Genomic DNA, 20,378 nt, shown 5'->3' with positions numbered 1-20,378 from the left:
TATGCAATAACAGAAGATAAATATGCACATTGGATTAGTAATCTCTTCTTTGCATTCTTTTCTTTCTCCTATCATCAGTTTGTCAAATAATTCTTTCGGGGACTCAGGAGTCCTGAAGATAATGAGTTCCATCCAAAATCTGAAGAATTTGAATTCTTTAATGTAAGTAAAGGCTTCTCTTTAATTAGTGATATCTGTAGAGATAAATATCCTCAGACAGCTCTTAAATAATCCTGACCTACCATAGTTTTCTGTTCTGACTCCCTCCTCCATTCAGTAATGAAAGCCGAGACAAGCATAAAATGTAATGTCTTTTAATAACAAGACCAGACTCTCGGTGGCTGAAAGCCAAATAAACAAACAGATAAGGACTTTGGCAGCAAGTCTGACAAACCTTGGCAGCAATGCAAACAAACTCTGGCAGCAATCCAACCTGCCAAGTTTGTTTCTCTTTAGTCAAAGGTTGACTTCTGCAAGAAGGGCGTGGTACAAGCAGTCTCTTTTATAGTCTGGGAGAGGAGCTTAATGACCATCAGCTGAGCGTAATTACCTCCTGTAATTACGTAGTTGTTCTTGACATCAGTAGCCCTTCGACGGCGTGCATCCTGGAACAACTCACAGGTGATTTCTGGATCACTCTCTCTTGTCTCCTCCCCACTGATCCAAGGCTCAGGTGCCACCTGGTGGCCAACCAGTCTCTCTGCGCCCTGCTCAGAGTCAGAACCCTGTCCAGGGTCCTCCACATCCTCCAGGGCCAACTCATAGGACCCCTCGCTGTCGGAGTCTGGTGGCAGCTCCAACGGCTCCTGCCGGGCCACAACAGTTTTCATTGTAGACATTGTCTGGAGTTCACCACTTTTTGATGACGGGAAGTTACAATTTTTGTTAAGTGCTATTTTTATATTATTTTGTATTAATAATTTTGTAGGGAAGATGTCTGGACTTCAGCATGCTGGCTGGGGCATATTGGGAATTGAAGTCCACACACATTTTCAGGCTCCATACTTTCGAAGCCATTATTTTATATGCTCCTGATTGTGTGTGTGTGTGTGTGTGTGTGTGTGTGTGTGTGAGAGAGAGAGAGAGAGAGAGAGAGAGAGAGAGAGAGAGAGGGAAGGAGGACTGAAAGTGAGCAGCATTACAACATTCAAAATATCAGCCTATTTAATTTATGTATTTTTTTTTTTTACCCTCACGTACCAATACCAAGTAGCTAGGACAAGGTGCTTAGAGCTTTGAATACCATGAAAGGAATTCTCTGCGGTCAGATTAGCTTCTGTATAGATTGTAATCATATTTGTGTTCCTAGCAATGACCATTTCTGTTCTCTTTCCTTCCAGTCTGGATAATAACCAAATGTCGCTGCATGGTGTCATTTCCTTGCTAGAATTCTTCTCCGGCGTAGAACGTATCACTTCAGTGCATTTAGGGTATGTAAAAAAAAACAAAAAACACCCCAGTTCTTCACCATTGACCTTCTCAATCCAACAGGTTTGCAGTCTTTGGTCCAGTCTCTCGTACTACATCTTTATCAACAGAAGTCTTTATCTCCAGGGGCAAATCTCTTGAATGGTTGGGACTGGAGGAAGTTCTGTTCTAATGCAAGGGTCAGCAAACGTAAACACTCAAAAAGCCATTTGGACCCATTTCCCACAGAAAAGAAAACACCGGGAGCCACGAAGGTCCTAATCGGAAGCCCCCCATTCAATTCTGGAGCTGACCAGAAGTTCAGTTCCCCCACCATAGAGTCTCCTCCTAGGTCAGCATACTTTTTCCTCTACCTGTCTTAACCGAAAGCCCTATCAAGTGTGGAGACAACTGGAAAACCCTCCCCTTGCCATAGAGTCTTCTCCTGGCTCACTGTGCTTCTCTCCCCCCATCCCCACCAGAAGCTCCTCTCAAAATTGTGGCGCCAATCGGTGGCAGAGCCGCAGCAGAGGGAGGAAAGGGCCACATGCGGCTCCAGAGCCGCAGTTGGCAGACCCCTGTTCTAATGCAACTGGGTGATTTGGGTTTGAAGGTTTCTTGTTTGTTTGTGTGCCTGTTTTGTGCCTTCAGGTCAGTCTAGACCAGGCTTGTTACACTGGTGGCCCGCGGGCTGGATGCATCCTATCCAGGCCCACCCTGGTTCTGCAAAGGCAAAAAATATCATGATACGTCGCGATACGTCAGGTGACACAATCGAGTTTGACACCCATGATCTAGATCAGTTATGGCTAACCTTTTGGTCGTCACGTGTCAAAAGTGTACGCACATGCCTACACCCATAATGCAATGTGTGTGTGTGTGTGTGTGTGACATGCCCTGCCCCCACGCATGCACGATCCCCGCTCATAGTGCATGCAATTCCCCCTCCCCCAACCCCTCCCAGTTTTGGCTTCCATGTTGGTGCAGGAGGCTTTCCAGGCCCAAAGGAGTGCATTTTGGGGCCTCGCACAGTGCCCCCTGTGCATGCATCCTGCCCCCGCATGCGTGCATGTGTCCCCTCATGGCCCCCTCCCGTGTATACACAGCAGACACCCAAAGACCAGCTAGCTGGCGGGAGGCACGTGTGCATACGCGGTGGAGCTGGGCTGGACAATGGCTGGTGTGCCCGAAGAGAGAGCTCTGCGTGCCCCCTGTGGCATAGGTTCGCCATCACAGGTCTAGACAATAGCTTGGAGTAGACCTTCCAGTTTTCTTGGCAACCTTTTTTGTCTTTGCCCTCTTCCTAGGGTTGGGAATGTAGTAGAAATGATGGGACCCAAGCCAGCACTTTAGAGAAGGAAAAGTTTATTTGCGCAGGTTCAAAGCAAAGAGTAAATGGCCTTAAGACTGGTCTTAACTTCTCAGTTGGCTTTTGAGCTGAACACGGGAGTAGAACTCACCCACCTCCCAGTTTCTACCACAGAGTCTTTAACCACAATCGCAGTGTATCCAGTGGCGGGATTCAAATAACTTAACAACCGGTTCTCTGCCCTAATGATTTCTTCCAACCTCCAGTTCACCAAACTGCTCAGAAACTTAACAACCGGTTCTCCCGAAGTGGTGCGAACTGGCTGAATCCCACCACTGAGTGTATCTCAACCTTAGGGAATGTTAAGTCAGAATTCTGACTGGAGAATTCTGGGACTTGAATTCCATGCATTTTTAATATTGTCGGAGAAACATTGCACCATAGCAATATTTCAGCAACATTTCTCCTTATTTATAGCTCTTTCTGCATTTTACAATAGGCTGGCCGAAAAGAGTAGGAATGATATTTATGCAAATTAATTAGCTGGAATTGGATTGTTTTTCAAAGCTTGTCCATAGCAAAGACAGCAACTAAAACCCATATCTGTGGAGATGGGCTCAGAGTGGAGATATCACATCAAGTTGCTGCACAATTGAAAAATCCTGGTTGAGAAGTCAAATTCATCTCACTTGAGAAACTTGGATGCTACATTCATTTAGATGAATCACTTTACTCATAGCATTTCCGCATTCTCTCATAGTTTGGGAAGCATCCAGAGATGTCGCTTACGCTTCGGAGAACATATAAGGTGAGGATTGTCTTCATTTTGATGTACCTTTCTTTTCAGGAAGGATTTATCTTGATTATGGATTAATGCTGGATTCAATTTTGCATTCAGGTTTCAAAATTTGCCCATTTCTGATCCAGTATTTCAATTAAAAATCAATGGACCTTCACTAGGTTGGACCAAGGGACTGTACTACTATTTAAATTTCACTGTGTGACAGGAGCAACTTTTTCCCCCACCCATGTTTAAAAAAACCCTCTGCATTGCTATCAGCACCAAGGGATGGGTTTTTTTTTTTTTTAGAAGTACAGGTAGTCCTCAACTTACAACAGTTCATTTAGTGACCATTAAGGGTTTCAAGGGCACTAAAAAAAGTGACTTATGACCATTTTTTAGACTTAAACTGTTGCAGCATTCCCACATGATCCAAATTCGGACACTGATAACTGACTCATATTTATGACGGTTGCAGTGTCCCGGGGTCATGTGATCACCTTTTGCGACCTGACAAGCAAAGTCAATGGGGAACCCGGATTCACTTAACAACTATGCTGCTAACTTAGCAATTGCAGTGATTCACTTAACAACCACGGTAAAAAAGATCATAAAATGGGGTACAAGTTTCTTAACAAATCTTCCACTTAGCAACACTACGTTTGGGCTTCATTGTGGTGGTAACTTAAGGACTACCTATACCTTTTTTGAAAATTCCTTTTTGGTCACTCTTGGAAGTACTAGTGGAGGTCTTTCAACAGCTACATAAAACTTAAAAAAGAAATGGATCTCTGCTGTGGATTTTTTTTCCAGGGAAGGAATTCGTTTTAAGTTCCTGAAAATTGTTCCATCTCACCTCTGTTTCACTATGAACTTGCTAGAAGCAATAAACAAATATACAAGGATCCCAAAAGAAATATAGCCCCCAATTTTGAATATTATAGGAGGAGAGCTCTTTTGATCCATGATAGCCTAAAATCAGACAGAATATGGTAGCATCTTTACTAATACATTTTATTAAAAGACATCAGTTTGGGGCACACAATAAATAAACCATGTTAGTTGAAAAAGATGCTGTCAGATTTCTTCCGATCTTGGTATAAAGATGCTTGTTGGTCAACCATTTGAGATATCACTCAACATTGAAGATCCAGATGTTTTGCCTGCAGAAGTTTATCAGTCCAACACCTAGCATTTCCAACTAAAAAGACTGGGTAACACAAGTTCAGAAGGTATCAATAAAGGAGAATAGTTGTAGCTCAGGATTGAAATGAGGAGCCCTTGATGCTCTCTAAGCTAGACAGCAGCGAGGCAGAGGAACAGCTGGAGCCTGTTCCCAGTGTGCAGAGCTGTCAGAAGACAAGAACAACTAAGAAAGCAGGGCCGACTTGGGAATAAAGCAACACTTTGGAGGTGATTGGCCCCTCCCATAGGAAACAAAAGAGGAACGAACGGGAAGTGGGTTTTTGCAGGAAAAAATTCGTTCATCGGTCTGGAAAGTTCTGTTTCTAAGAAACTCTGTGCCAAGTTTTGATTTGCTCTGTGTCTGGATACCCTTATCCTAACGGGATAAGGTGCGTGTGGATAAACATTCTTTTGAAAGACTGTTTGATAAGCCTTGCTGACTGTGAATGAAAGGAATTCACAGTCACGTAACTAAAAGAGGTTTCGTTGGGACTAAGACTTTGCTTTTGCTTTCTAAGGAAGCCTGGCTCAGAACACTCAGTAGCATCATCAGTGCTGGACAAGATGGACCGTAGTTTTTCATTTCAGAAGTTAAACAACAAGAAATGTTAGCACTATCTTGATAAGCACGTCTGCACTAGAAGAAGAATACAGAACCTAACCAAGTCCTTGAGTCAAGTAACCTAGTTTGTTTCTTGCCCTTCAAAGGTATAGCCCGGCCAGCGAGCATGCCAGGAAGCAGATGAGCAGCTGTTGCTTTTAGTAAGTTGCATTTTCATCTTTTTGGGTGCTCCTAGAGCCAAAGCGGTGGTGCTCCGTCTGCCGTTCTCTATGGGGGCAACATAACCTTTCAATGTTCCCAAATCCTGGCAATAACAGACCGAATACCTAGGGGCACAGTGGCGCATGTGGTTAGGATACTGAATTGGAAGTTAGCAAGCCTGTGTTCAAGACCCAAGAGCTGCTGTGGGGTGGGATGAGTTTCTGTTCTTTGCTCCAGCTCCTGTCGGGGAAATGAAAGGCAGCCCCAACATCCTGGACATAAATTGTTTCAACTCCTACCCTCAAAATGATGCCATAGAGCACTACACACCAGAACAATTAGACACAAAAACAGGTTTTTCCCAAATGCCATCACTCTGCTAAACAAATAATTCCCACAAAACTGTCAAACTATTTACTAAGTGTGCATTAGTATTAATCTTCTCATCATTCCTATCACCCATCTCCTCCCTCTTATGATTGCAGGACTGTAACTTTGTTGCTAATATCCTTAAGATTTATATCGATATTGATTGTTTCCTGATTGCTTATTTGTACCCAAAGACTATCATTAAGTGTTGTACCTTATGATTATTGATGAATGTATCTTGTCTTTTTATGTACACTGAGAGCATCTGCACCAAAGACAAATTCCTTGTGTGTCCCATCACACTTGGCCAATAAAGAATTGAATTCTATTCTATTCTATTCCATTCCATTCCATATTCTATTCTATTCTATATTCTACTCTTACTCTACACTACACTACACTCCTATTCTATTCTATTCTATTCTATTCTATTCCATTCCATTCCATATTCTATTCTATATTCTACTCTTACTCTACACTACACTACACTCCTATTCTATTCTATTCTATTCTATTCTATTCTACTCTACTTGAACAGTATCTTTTGAAGCTATCTATTTACAGAACTATCTTCAAAGAGTTGCAAAACAAAAGAAAAACATTAATCATTTCCCCTCATTTTGGGCTACCATATTGTTATAGAATCTGTTGGAAAGGCGAAAAAGCATTGGGGAAAAACATCAGAAGGAAGGTGGGTTCAACCTATTCTGGATTTAAATCTTTATAACGCAGCACATAATCCTCTCTTTCAGCCTGGAGGGTTGCGCAATCAGGCTGGACATGACTCACCTCTTTGAGATTCTCACCAAATATTCTGGATTGGCAGAAATCAAGTAAGTGTTGTGACAGATGTGCACACATCTTTACCCACCATTTAAACCAGAATGGAACTGAGTTTCCATGAACAAAGTATAGGTAGTCCTCTACTTACGAACAATATTGAGCCCAATATTTCTGTTGCTAAGCTAGACAGTTGTTAAGTGAATTTTGCTCCATTTTGCAACCTTTCTTGCTACAGTTGTTAAGTGAATCATTGCAGTTGTTAAGTGAGTGACGCAGTTGTTAGGTTAAACCTTTCTCCAAAGGAACAATAACAGTGCCAACATATGCACACTGTTGCACAGGATGATTTGAATCTGAAATGTTTTAAGCCGACCATTTTAAATTATTTTCAGGCAAAAACGAAAATCTATAAAATAGTTTCCACCTGAAAGGCTCCGTTCTGGGTTCAAAATAGCTCTGAACTTACTGGCCACATGGTGATGATGAATATGTGTTTCAAAGCTTCCGTTAAAGTTGGAATAAGTTGTTTCAACCCCCACCCCCCTTTAAAGACTGGGAATGTAAAACTTCTTCTACCCTCTTCTAAATGTAGCTAAAACCTGCCCAGATCTTCAGTGGGTTTTTTTTTTTTTTGGAGAGGGTTTATGCAGATTTCAGAGAAGGCTGTGATAAGAGTTGTTTTTTTCTGCTGAGGCAGACAACTTGAGATAAAGATGAACGTGAAATACAGATTATTCTGCCAGGAGGAATTTTAACTCAGCAGGCAGCCTATTAGTTCCAGCATTACTACAGAATTGGAACAAATTGAAATTCTGAAGTGCAGGAGAGGCAGGCTATTTGCACATTTTAATGTGTTACCAACAGCTACAAATGAAGACTGCAGAATAGCTGATTTTTTTTCTTGTATTAGACTTACTATATAGCACTAGCAATAGCACGTAGACTTATATACCGCTTCACTGTGCTTCACAGCCCCCTCTAAGCGGTTTACAGAGTCATCCTATTTGCCCCCAACAATCTGGGTCCGCATTTTGCCAACCTCGGAAGGACAGAAGGCTGACTCAACTATGAGCCGGTCAGCATTGAACTGCTGCCAGTTGGCAGAATTGGCCTGCAATACTGCATTCTAAGGAAGGAAGGAAGGAAGGAAGGAAGGAAGGAAGGAAGGAAGGAAGGAAGGAAGGAGATGGTTAATTAGATGAAGGAAGGAAGGAGGGAGGGAGGGAGGGAAGGAAGAAAGGAAGGAAGGAAGGAGAATAACACTTCACAAAGCTTTACAACCCTCTCTAAACGATTTACAGAGTCAGTCTCTTTCCCCAAACAATCTGGATCCTCATTTTACTGACCTTGGAAGGATGGAAGACTGAATCAAACTTGAGCTGGTCAGAATCGAACCCCCGGAGCAGGGGTGTCAAACTCACGGCCCATAGGCCAGATGTGTCATGCACAGACCACGCCCACCCCCGGTTTAGCAAGGGGGGGAGTTGCAATACATCACATGATGACAACATGCCATCACGAGTTTGACACCCCTGCTCTGGAGTGAGCAGTGAGTTAGTTGCGATACTGCATTCTTACAACTGCGCCACCATGGCTTATATAAAAGCTCTTGAAATTATTCATTTAATGACTGTTTGAAGTTACAATGTCCTCGCACTTATGACCGTTGCAGGAACCCCAAGATCATGGTCAAAAGCACGTGGAGTGATTCGCTTAATAACCGTGGCAAAAAGGTTGTAAAATCAGGAGCAATTCACTTAATAAGTATCTGGCTTAGCTACAGAAATTCTGTTCCCCATTGTGATTGGAAGTTGATGAAGACCTTCACACCAGACATGGATCCATTAATTATTAATTTCTCAGGACATTCAGATTTATTCCATCTTTAATATCTAAAGTCAGATAAAAATCTAACCTTGCTAAATGATTCCAAATATTGTTACATTGCCCGTAGAATCCATGCTGAGATGATTGCTGGGTATTGTTACTTTTACAGCTGTTCATTTGTTTTGACCATCTTATCCAACGTTATTTAACTGCAGTAACAAAGAAGCAAGAGACAAAAATTTCTGAATTGTTACATACAAGCTTTGAAACCTGGTTATAATTCCAATTTAACTGTAAAGTTTCCTAATGATGCCGTAACTGATTCATAATAATCGAGCCAATGTTTTAATACAAAAACCAGTGATTTATTAACAGCTTCATTAGGCATTATTCATTAGGCAAGATTTATTCACAGCCATTTCTTTGCTTTGTTTGTCTGCTTCTGAACTTTGCCCCAGTTCCTTTCCTCCCTCAGTCTGTATCATAAATCACGTTACCCAATAGATACACCCATCTCAAACCGCCGAAGGTATGTAAGTTGACATCAACACTTTGCAGGTAGTCCTCGATTTACAGCAGTTCATTGAGTGACTGTTCCAAGTTACAACGGCACTGAAAAATGTGACCATTGCAGCATTCCCATGGTCACGTGATCAAAATTCAGACACGTGGCAAATGACTCACATGTTCCAATGACATAGGGTCATGTGATTCCTTTTACAACTTTCAATGGGGAAGCCAGATTCACTTAACAACCATGTTATTAACAAATGCAACATGGATTTGGGGCTCAATTGTGGGCGTAACTCGAGGACTACCTGTAATTGATTCTATTGGACAGCGTTACCTCTGTGTGTTTGTGTGTGTGTGTATCCAAAATTGCTTGGATGAGTTATTTTACTCTTGTGGCTGTAAATGTCTTTAGTCAACATTATTAACAATGTTGGATACTGCACTCTGAAGGCAGAATGGTTATAAAATATAACTCAGAAGCAGAAATATTGATTAATATTTTCCAGTTGGCATTTGATAAGAAATGGAGCAAGGATTCAATGGCTCATGAGATGGATTTGGTCCAAGCTAGCTTCCCTGAAATTTTAATCTTGATGATGGCATTTAGTAGGAGCATTTGTTCTGCCTAGTTTCAATATTTTTTCAAGCTTGATGCTTAGGAGGGAAAGATTAACCATTGCTGCCTCCAAATCGTTTCTCTATGGAGCAGTTCAGTTTGAAAAAAGCTCAGCTCCCTGGGACACACCTACTGAATCTATGCTGAGTTTGACCAGTCACGGAAGCATTGATGGGATGTTCCTCAAAATCACCACAAAAGCTTGATGTTGATGGAGGCCATTTCAACAGCTCTTTGAACCTTCAAATGTATTTCTCCTCCACAAATGCAATAGTCATGAAAGACGTTATTCTTCTGATGCATCTCAAACTTTCCTTTTCCCCTGTCTAGCTTCTCTGGAAATTCACTAAACGATGAAGATGTTAAGCAGATGGTGTCGTGTCTGTCCGGTCTCAGCAACTTAAGATTCCTAAGGTGGGTCCCGATAGATTTCTGCCTGAGAAGTCCAATGTAGTTGCACAGAGCTGCCAATTCCCATTAAAAAAAAACAGATTCCACACACTCTTCACTTTTTTATGTTTAAGTTTTTTAAAAAAGGATTTGTGAAACTAAAATAAGGTACAGGTAGTCCTTGACTTACAACAGTTTCATTTAGTGAATGTTCGAAGTTACAACGGCACTGAAAAAGGGATTTTAGAACTCTTTTTCACATTTACAAACCTTTGCAGTATCCCCAAGGTCATGTGATCAAAATTCAGACACATGGCAACTGGCATGTATTTATGATTTAAGATCATGTGATCACCTTTTGCGACCTGACAAATGGGGAAGTGAGATTCTCTTAATGACCATGTTACTAACTTAACAGCTGTCCTAGGAAAAGTCATAAAATGGGGCAAATACATCTGTCTCTCTTAACAACAGAAATTTGGGGTTCAGTGTGGTTTTAAGTCAACTACCTGTACCCATTTCCATACCCCTTGTAATTTCAAGAAAAATTCTGGGTTCCACTGCATTCTTAGAAAACAGTTTTTTCCGGAACCCTCACCACTGTCAAACTATTTATTAAGTCTGCATTGCTATTACTATTAATCTTCTCATCATTCCTATCACCCATCTCCTCCCACTTAATGGCTGCAGGACTGTAACTTTGTTGCTTGTATCCTTACGATTTATATTATTTCCTAGTATGAATTGATTGCTTACTTGTACCCTATGACTATCATTAAGTGTTGCACCTTATGATTCATGACAAATGTATCTTTTCTTTTATGTACACCGAGAGCATATGCACCAAAGACAAATTCTTTGTGTTTCCAACCACACTTGGCCAATAAAAAATTCTATTCTATTCTATTCTATTCTAAGATGGTGGGTAACTGAACTACACTGCTTTTTGTAGATGTGTGTCTATCTCCCTAGAAAAAAATGAAATGTGGATGGAAGAAAGAAGAACTATAGCAGAAGGCATCCACATAAATTGGTACTTTCTACTTGGCTGTGACCCTTGTGGTGGCCATTTTGTGAATGGGTAAATTCCCCCAGCAGCCATTTTGTGGATTCATCCACATTTTCTCAAAATTCTAAATCCCTTAGTCCAAACAAGCTACAGTCTCATATATCGTACAAATAGATACAACAATGATGCAATGTTGAACAAGTTAAAGATCTACTATCTTCATTAGCACAAGAGGGTAAACTTAATTTTCTTTGGCTTAGTGCAGGGGCTTTCAAACTTGGCAACTTTGTGGACGACTGACTCCCAGAATTCCCTCGACAGCCATGCTGGCTGGTGAATTCTTGGAGTTGGTCCACAAGTCTTAAAGTTTGGAGATCCACGTCTTTGTCTATTATGGAAACTCAGACCATTTAGTTCAATAGATTGGGTAAACCAAGAGAAGTAGGTTAATTCATCAACTTATCATGGTGGTGGATCAAGCATGGTTGCAAACCCAGCCCCCGTGTTGTTACTTCTGTCCTCTTCTCCCAATTTTTTGCAGCATCAGAGATAATGTGTTTTCATTCATTGGGATTTACTTGCTGGCTAATTCATTCAACCAGTGCAGGAGAATCTCTGAAGTGGACATCAGGTAAGCAATGAAAGCTTGGAATAAGACAAATGTAGATGGATTGAAGCCTATTGTGATGGAGGAACCTATAATCCCATCTCCCATTTCTTGCCTCATGAAGATTTCTTGTTTAGGGATAGATATACAGGTATCCTTTGATATTTAATCTGCATTTAATTTGTTGGAGAGGAGAGGGGGGAAAATCTCCAAAGACATATGGGGAAACTCTCCCTTAGAGGAAGCACTACAGTCAGGATAACCCATTCTTAATACAGGTAGTCCTCGACTTACGACCACAATTGAGCCCAAAATTCATGTTGCTAGGTGAGACATTTGTTAAGTAAGTTTTGTCCCATTTTACAGCCTTTCTTGCCCCAGTTGTTAAGTGAATCCCTGCAGTTGTTAAATTAGTTACATGGTTGTTAAGTGAATCTGACTTCCCTGTTACCTTTACTTGTCAGAAGGTTACAAAACGGGGTTGCATAACCCCGGGACATTGCAACCATCATAAATATGAGCCAGTTGCCAAGCGTGTGAACTTTGATCACCTATTGCAGCGTCCTCATAACCAGCATGGGAATGCTGCAATGGTCGTAAGTAAGAAAAGCGGTCGTAAGTCCCTTTTTTTCAATGCTGTTGTTACTTTGAACAGTCACTAAATGAAGGGTTGTAAGTCAAGGACTCCCTGTGTCAGCGTTCCAAATATCATCCAAAATTAAATCAGAGTCCAAGGCAGAACTTTCCTCAAACTTCCAATTTATTAAGAGAGACACGTTGGCACACCTGTGGAATTAGCCTTTCCAGCCCCCTCCGCCTGCATTTTCCCAGGCGCTGTAAATCTTCCACTTTCTTCCCACACAAACTCCTTTGTACTTTGGAAGATCCATAGAGAAGCGTCTCGTCATCGGCTTCTTTTCTCAAAGGTTCTATTTTCATCTTCGCTGATATTTTACACTTACCAGGTCAGGTCAGCACCCCTCGCCAGCACCCCGTGCCGGGGGTTGCTGGTGATTTATTTTAAAGCAGATTCGGGTTAATGTCGGCGTTCCAAATATCATCCAAAACTAAATCAGAGTTCAAGGCAGAGCTTTCCACAGATCTGCCAACACGTCTCTCTTAATAAATTGGAACTTTGAGGAAAGCTCTGCCTTGAACTCTGATTTAGTTTTGGATGATATTTGGAATGCTGACATCCTGTACGTTTCCTTGGGGTTTCATGGGAAGAAGAGAAGCCAGGAAGAGATGCAGACTTCTGGAGAGATCTTTATGAAATAGAAATTTATTAATTGAATAAAATCCTGCAAGAGAGGCAATCATAAGCTGAGCATTGCCTGTACACAGAATCTCCATGGAATCTGTCAAATGCCCTTGCTTTAGCCATGGAACATCAATGCGGCACATGTTGCTCAAAGAGAGACCAACCCTCTCTTGCTCTTTGTGGAATGAACAGTTGGAGGCATCCCTCCATTTTTAAAGTCCCAGGTGTTTTGACTTGAGAATGCCTCATCCCAGTGGAGGAATCTGGTTTCTTAAAGTGAACCTCTTCTTTGTTATGTTTCTAGATTAAGGAAAAATGCTTTTTTGCGTTTTGTGGAAAGTCAAGCAAGCGAAGCACTCTACTGCAGGTCTGTGACATCCAATCCAACCCTTTATGTTCTTATGACACTTTTGCTTTTTTCAAGAGCATGGATACATTTTGCATGCTTTTAAAAATCCAGGGAAGGACCCAAATAGTTCAGGCATTAGCAACTCATTCATGTACCGTATTTTTTGAAGTATAAGATGCACCGGAGTATAAGACGCACCAAGATTTTAAGAGGCAAATTTTAAAAAAAGGTTTTGCACTCTGCAGACCTCCCAAAAATGGCCCATTTTTGGTGAAAATGGGCCCATTTTTTGACAAATTAAAGGGATGCATAGCCTTTAGGAGGCTTATAGAGTACTCCTAGGGGCTGGGGGGCCAAAACCGAGCAGAAATTGTCAGTTTTTCACTTATTTTTGTCCTCCCCAGCCCCCAGAAACACTCTAAAAGCCTCCTAAAGGCTATGCATGTCAATTTTTGTGAAGGGGATGGGGTTTCAGGAGGCCAAAAATGCTGTATTCAGTGTATAAGATGCACCCAGATTTTCACCCTCTTTTTGGGGGGGGGAAAGGTGCATCTTATACTCCAAAAAATATGGTATGTGAAATCATGGAAAACAAAGAACTCCAATAATTAAATGGTCAAACATAGCATTTCATAAAGGCATTTTGAAGCTCAGGTTACTATGATTAGCTCTCCCTCCCTGTTTTAGTTTTGCAAGACCACACAATTTAAAGTCTTGGCACTGAATGGCTTTTCTTTGGTGCCTTTGGAGAACCCTTCCGAAATTGCTGCAAAAACACAAAATGAAAAATACATTAAATATGTGGCAATTAATTAATTGCACTTAACTCGTTGTTTGTACTTAAATAATTGGTTGTATGCCACCTAGAGTCCACCTTTGATGAGATGGGCATCACACACATTTAATAAATAAGTAAAATAATTGAATTCCATTTTAATTTGTGTTTTGTTCAAATTAGTCAGATTTAGCTTTGGTCAGGCAAGAGACAAAGGCAGAACAAATATTTTATAGCCATCTCTATTTTGCTGAATGATAATTATACCTGTTCCCTTTTCTTCCTGGGTTAATTAGCCAGTTTTCAGACAAATGCATCATTATAATATCATTTTCTACCTTTAAAGGAGGACTTGTTTCTATCTTTCACCTTGAACTTTCTTCAAACAGGTTCGTCAACTGTGGCATTGACCAGCCTCATCTCAGGGCTCTATGTGCCGTGTTTGAAAACTGTGGCCATCTTGCGGAGCTGGAGTAAGAGAATATCATTACAGTTGGGGAGGGGAGGATGTTTCCCAAAGTTCTGTGCTAAATTTGTGGGCGTGGGACCTGGAGGAATTCTGGGAATTGAAGTCTGCACATCTTAAGGTTGCCAAGGTTGGGAGACACTGATAGAGAGACAGAGATGCTGAACTGGGATTAAGGAGACTCGGATTTCCACCAAGCGTGGAGTTTGCCATCTCTCTCTCTCAACTCTACAACAAGGTTGTTCTTGTCAATTTTAAATAACAGAGGAGACCAAAACTGCTGCCTTGCACTTTCAGAGTGAAGAGGAGATATCAGAGGATGTGTTGATTGTAAACCTAAACTAATGGATTGTCACAGTTCTGAACAGATTATAAATTAATTAAAATAGATGATGGATGAAACAGAAAATGAATCAAGTCAGCCTGAGAAGCAATAGAGAAGGCAAAATGAAACTCAACCACCCCAATGGCTACAGCTCCTCCTTGACTGATCACCACAATTGAATTCAAAATTAATGCTGTTAAGTGAGGCATTGGTTCCCCATTTCACAGCCTTTTTTGCCACAGTTGTTAAGTGAATCACTGAAAAATCAAAATAAGACGTCACGCAGCAGGGAAATTCTAAAATAATTAAAATAGTTGCCACAATTATCTTTAGAAAACCAAATTACTAATTACAAAATGAATCCATCAGGCAACTGGGAAACTAAGCATGAATGACTTAAAGCTTGGATAAGAAATCAGGGTTGTAGAAACCAACATTGAAGTGGGAACTCAGAACTGGGCAGAGGGTTGGACTAGAAGACCTTGAAGGTCCATTCCAGACTTATGATTCTTAAGATGTCATGACTTAACCATTCTGGAAGAGAGCATGGCCTAACTACAGGTAGTCCTTGAGTTATCAACCCAATTCAGCTTCAAATTGATGTTGCTAAGGAGGTGAGTTTTGCCACATTTCATGACCTTTCTTGCCACAATTGTTAAAGGAAGGAGAGGAATTGTTAAGTTAGTAACACAGTTGATGAGTGGATCTGGCTTTCCCACTGACTTTGCTTTAAGATTGCAAAAGGTGATCACATGTCCCTGGGACACTACAACCATCATAAATATGAGACAGTTGCCAAGCATCCGAATTTTGATCATGTGATCGTGGGGATATTGCAAGGGTTGTTAATGTGAAAAAATGGTCACAAGTCACTTTTTTCAGTGCTGTTACAACTTCAAACAGTTGCTAAACAAATGCTTCTAAGTCAAGGACTGTCTGTACTTCCATTTTATTGCAAAAGAACTCACCATGCACTTGTCTCTCAATGTTGTGGCCTGCCAGTGGCCAGCAGAGCCTGGCAGCAGAGTCGGACAGTGAGGAGGTTGGGGAGGGAGATGGGCCAGTCCTGGAGTCTGGGGAAGGCTCTGATGAGGGCTCTGTGTTGGAGGCAGAGTGGGGGCCAGGGCCGTATGCCAGTTATCAGCTGCCTTCCGAGTCAGACATCAGTGAGGCAAATTAACAGCTGGAGCCTCTTTCCAGTGTGTACATGCGCAGAGTTGCAAGACGAAGTGAACAGCTAAAGAACAGGGGTCGACTTGTGAGTAAGGCCACAAGTGGACGATGAATGGCCCCTCCCAGAGGAAATAAAAGAGGAGCAAAAAGGGGAGTGGAGTTTGCAGGAGACCATTCGCTTAATTGGTTCCTGACTCCTAGACTCCTTCCCAAGTTTTGCAGATATCGGCCTCTTAGCTCTCTGCCAGATAAAGTCTGTGACTGTAAATCCTCCCTTGAAAGACTTTGCTGGATGTGAATGAGCAGAATTCACAGTCAATTAATCAAAGGGTTTTTTGTTGGGACAAGGAGTTTGGGAAGCCTCGGTCAGAACACTCAATCATCTGTAAATTTAACCATTAAAAATACTGCTCTGAAGTCATGAAGAATGGAATCCAACTTCTCCATTGAGAACAACTTCACACTGGGTTAAGCTTTTTAAAAAAATAATTGTTGAACCAATAGGGACATTTTAAATATATCTATCCTGGAAACTTACATTTTTAAAAATTCCTTTCTTAGTCTGTCTGGGAATGATTTTGATGACGAAGGATTAAGGTGGATTTTCGAACATTTGCCCAAGATCCAGAATTCCTGCTCATTGAAGTAAGTGGATTCAGTGTGAGAAGCAGAATGGAAGTTATGGGATTCCATGGGAAAGTGACCCCCCCCCCCACTGTAACTTTATCTGTTGAACTTCAACCTGCTATCTCCCTAACGTCACCACTATTGCATAAATCCTTCTCAGACAACTTTGATAAGTTTCCACTTGTTGCTTCTTGTTCTTCCTTCAGGTGTTTTGGAAAATAGTCATGCCAAAGATAACTTTAGCCTCCTCTTAATATGCAATAGAACTGACCTAGATACTGAGGAACAAATGAAACTGGGAAGTTATCAGTAGTTGTTATTGGGGGAATTTAGATAAGAAATTTGAATAAAAGAAGCCATTACCACTAATTGCTTTGGAAGAAAATCATGAACACTTGTTTTATTTTCAAAAGGAAAATAATCCATCAATTTCACTTCTAGTATAGATTCAAGTATAATAGAATCTAGGAAAATAGACTATTTTACCTTAGTAACATCTTAACCACATAGAAAGAAATTACTGATAGTTTTTAATAAAATCATGGAACATATGTTAAACCTGTAAAAGAAAGTGAAGTAATCTGTCAATTGTCATTTCTTTCATAGAATCAACCACAATGGAATCTCGCCAGATGGAGTTCTCCTGCTTGTAAATTTCCTTGCCACAAAGGATGATGTAGTTGAAATTTGTGCAAGGTATACATTTGTAGTAATTTATTTTCTTTTGGTATTATTATGGATGTAGAAATGGGGTTTTCAGGGCAGAAAGATAGCCTGGCTGTATGTTCAAAAGGATTTGAAGTAGGCAGATAATATATAAAAATGGATTAGAAGTTAACCTGCTCTGTTCCAAAAGGCATCAAAAGGGGACCAGACAGAAAAGTGATGGAAATAGATTAGTAATTTTGTTGAGAATTCAGTCCAGGTTCTCAGTCATACTTAAGTCAATTCAGAAAATCAGTTCAATTCTGGGCTTCAGTTTGAGCCAAAAAAGAGTGAGATGGGCAGCATCTAAATTTAATAAATGTTTCTCCAAGTCCTTGTATCATCTTTGAAGCATGGAATTTCATAGTTCCATCTAAAGTGTCCATCAGATTCTACCCATTAATTTAATTTGGATATATAATTGAATCATGTTCAAAGAGACTTTCTTAATCAACACCGTTGAAGCAAAAGTAAGATGGATATAAAGTGAAATTTGAAGTGATGGGGTTGGCAAAAAAAACCCAAAAACTAAAGATGATGATTACAATTCTGCAGTTAAAGCCCTCTTCCTTTTTAATGTAGATCATGTATGGGGAAGATGTCCAACCTTGGCAATTTTAAGAATTTTAAGAATTCTCCAGCTAGGCAGTGTTGAACTTGCCAAGGTGTTGTGGCTTTCATTTTAAAGTTTTTGAAGGCCAGAATTCAACTTAGCTTCTCCCTTATATCTTGTGAAGAATTCAAGTAAGAAAAAAAAATCTCTTTTTGCTTCTGGATATTCTGAATATTTTTTTTGAGAATTTTTTTTTATTGTTTTGGTTACACAAAAAACATAAAAAAATCATCTTTCGTTACATCTTGTAGAAAGCGTATCGATTGGTTACAAATATATTCTATGTGTTTCTTCCACAATCCTTACATATACTTCATTCAAATCGAATTGTATATTTTGAGTCAAGAAAGAAAAATTATGTATTTTACTATCCCTGTCCCACAATTCTCATTTGGTTACCATTATTTAAACATGTTTTTATCTAGAATCATTTATATTTAAAGACACAACCTACTGGCATTCAATTGCAGTTTCAATAGATCTCCAATAACATTACACCTTTATGACATATTCTAAAACAAATTCAGTTAAATAAGATACCTAAGCATTCCCCCCCCATAGCACACCTGTATGTATCATTAACTATTATCCATTAACCTTTCCTTGTTATTATTGTAGTTGACTAAAAGTTACTTACTGTTTATTTCACCTCTCCTCTCCACAGGCCCACACATACCTTTATAGCCATCTTTAAACAATGATTTATTAATAAGATTTATAGGACTTTCCCCTCAATTCCAAATTAGTTAATTACATGCTAAGAAAATAAACATTAGACATCTAAGACAATCTAAGAGATGTTAACATTTCTATCTAACAATCACCAAAAGTATACATTAGCATTTCTATGGCCCGGTTATTTATCCTAACTAAGGTTATCATTTCACTATTAGTATCATAGTAAATTATATGTTAACGAATAAACATTCAATGGTAGTCTAGAACAGTCTATAAAGTACTAAAATCTCTACTTATTAATCATCAATAATTAACTAGCTTTTTTTCATCAACTAGCATTATTACCAGTGTCTTTCCAGTAACAAAATGGTCTTTCCTCTCTCGCCAGCTGTTGTGTCGATCCTCTTTCCAGGACCTTTCCAGGGTTTAAGACTTCTGTCCACACTTTGTAGCTTAAACGATCTTTCATGTAGTTTTGTTGCCCTTGAGTTGTTATTAATGTAAGCTTAACTTTGGTTGTCAGGTTTATTTCTGAATAGATTTGTCTTATTAACTCCATCTTTTTCGCTCTTTCTTTTTCTCCTGCATCTTGGAGTTTGGGGTGAAGCACCAAATTATCAAAGTCACTTTTCCAGCTTCCCTTCTTTCCACCTTCACTCACGTTTACTCCATTAATAAGTTCATCTAACTTCTTATCTTTGTTTTCTGTATTTTCATTCGCTTCTTTAATTTCTGGGGCTGCAACCCCATCATCTTTTTTTGTGATACCCCATAGTCTGTTCCATTTCTTGTCAAATCTCTCGTCTTTCTGAGATGTTTTGAAGTCCAGCCAGAATGTTTTGAATTATCACGTTTTCTTCATCTGAGTATTGAATCCATTTTTTAGAGTAAAAAGAAATATAAAGAAAAAGCAAAGAAATGAATTTGGTACTTTCTGCCACTCTAGCCTGTCACAAATTTTGAAGAGTATATCTATTTTTATTTTAAATCTTAAGCAAATATTCTTTTATGGTTTTCAAAGAAGAAAGGTTCTAATCTGTTTCTTTCCTTTTCCAATTCTTGCCAAAATATTTTCCACACGCACCAGCAGTACACTATTTGTGACCTTGGGTCTTTATCAGGTTTTAAAAACAAGTTCCAAACCCTTGTGTTGCAAAGTCAGTGTAGTCAGATAGGAGTGAACAAAGGATGCATTGTTACAACAGCAAAAGAAAAAAGACTTCAGACTTGGGCTTCCAAGTGGCAGATTCAACTATTTTAAAAACGTATTCCTTAAGTATCTTTAATATGATATTGTAACAAGTAGAAGGAGAAATTTATTAAAGTAAAAAAGTTTTAATTTAAGCCAAAAAAGTTAAAGTAGTAAAAAAAATAGAGAAAAAAGATTCCTTCACCTCAAGCGGAGAAACAGGAAACGTTGCAATCACTTCAATCCACAAAACATCATTACAGGCAAGAGCAAAAAACTTTCTAAGGCAGTCCAATAGGTATTAAATACGCCGCTTTGTTCTTGCTTAAGGGACTAATTTAGCTTAAGAAAAGAGTTTCTTAGGGCAATCTTCTAAAAGAAAAGGAAAAAAAACCTCACCAGATGGAACACTTTCATTTCTCTTTCTGGAGCTGTCTCCAACTGTGTCAGCCTGGTGGCTGCCTGTTTGCCGCTGGTTGGAAGCCCTTCCCTTGGGTCGATCAGGGACTTTGCGATGTCCCTGTGACCAGCAAGGACTTGTCTTCCTAGTCACCGTCTCTTCGGGACAGTTTAGGTACTGCCGGACCGTCCAGGGGCAAAAGTGTCATTGGCGGATTCGGACTGTCAAGTCCGCACGATGTAACGTTGTGATGTTGGC

At 40.0% G+C, this 20,378-nt stretch overlaps 1 protein-coding gene across 1 annotated transcript in view; it reads left to right on the top strand.

Annotated features, from left to right (window-relative positions):
• NLRC5 (NLR family CARD domain containing 5) overlaps positions 1-20,378 on the top strand; it is an 87,180-nt gene that overhangs the window by 34,405 nt on the left and 32,397 nt on the right. Inside the window, exons 16-26 of the mRNA XM_032230239.1 lie at positions 79-162; positions 1,341-1,430; positions 3,477-3,524; positions 5,391-5,444; positions 6,567-6,647; positions 9,884-9,967; positions 11,494-11,583; positions 13,125-13,187; positions 14,334-14,417; positions 16,470-16,553; positions 17,142-17,231. Of these exons, the coding sequence (XP_032086130.1) occupies positions 79-162; positions 1,341-1,430; positions 3,477-3,524; positions 5,391-5,444; positions 6,567-6,647; positions 9,884-9,967; positions 11,494-11,583; positions 13,125-13,187; positions 14,334-14,417; positions 16,470-16,553; positions 17,142-17,231 (852 nt within the window). The remainder of the gene's footprint in view (positions 1-78; positions 163-1,340; positions 1,431-3,476; positions 3,525-5,390; positions 5,445-6,566; positions 6,648-9,883; positions 9,968-11,493; positions 11,584-13,124; positions 13,188-14,333; positions 14,418-16,469; positions 16,554-17,141; positions 17,232-20,378) is intronic.

This window comes from Thamnophis elegans, chromosome 14 (genome assembly GCF_009769535.1).
Source record: "Thamnophis elegans isolate rThaEle1 chromosome 14, rThaEle1.pri, whole genome shotgun sequence".
In the NCBI taxonomy this organism is placed as follows: Eukaryota; Metazoa; Chordata; class Lepidosauria; order Squamata; family Colubridae; genus Thamnophis; species Thamnophis elegans.
The sequence above is the reverse complement of the archived record's forward strand: the minus strand, read 5'-3'. Positions and strand labels throughout refer to the sequence as shown.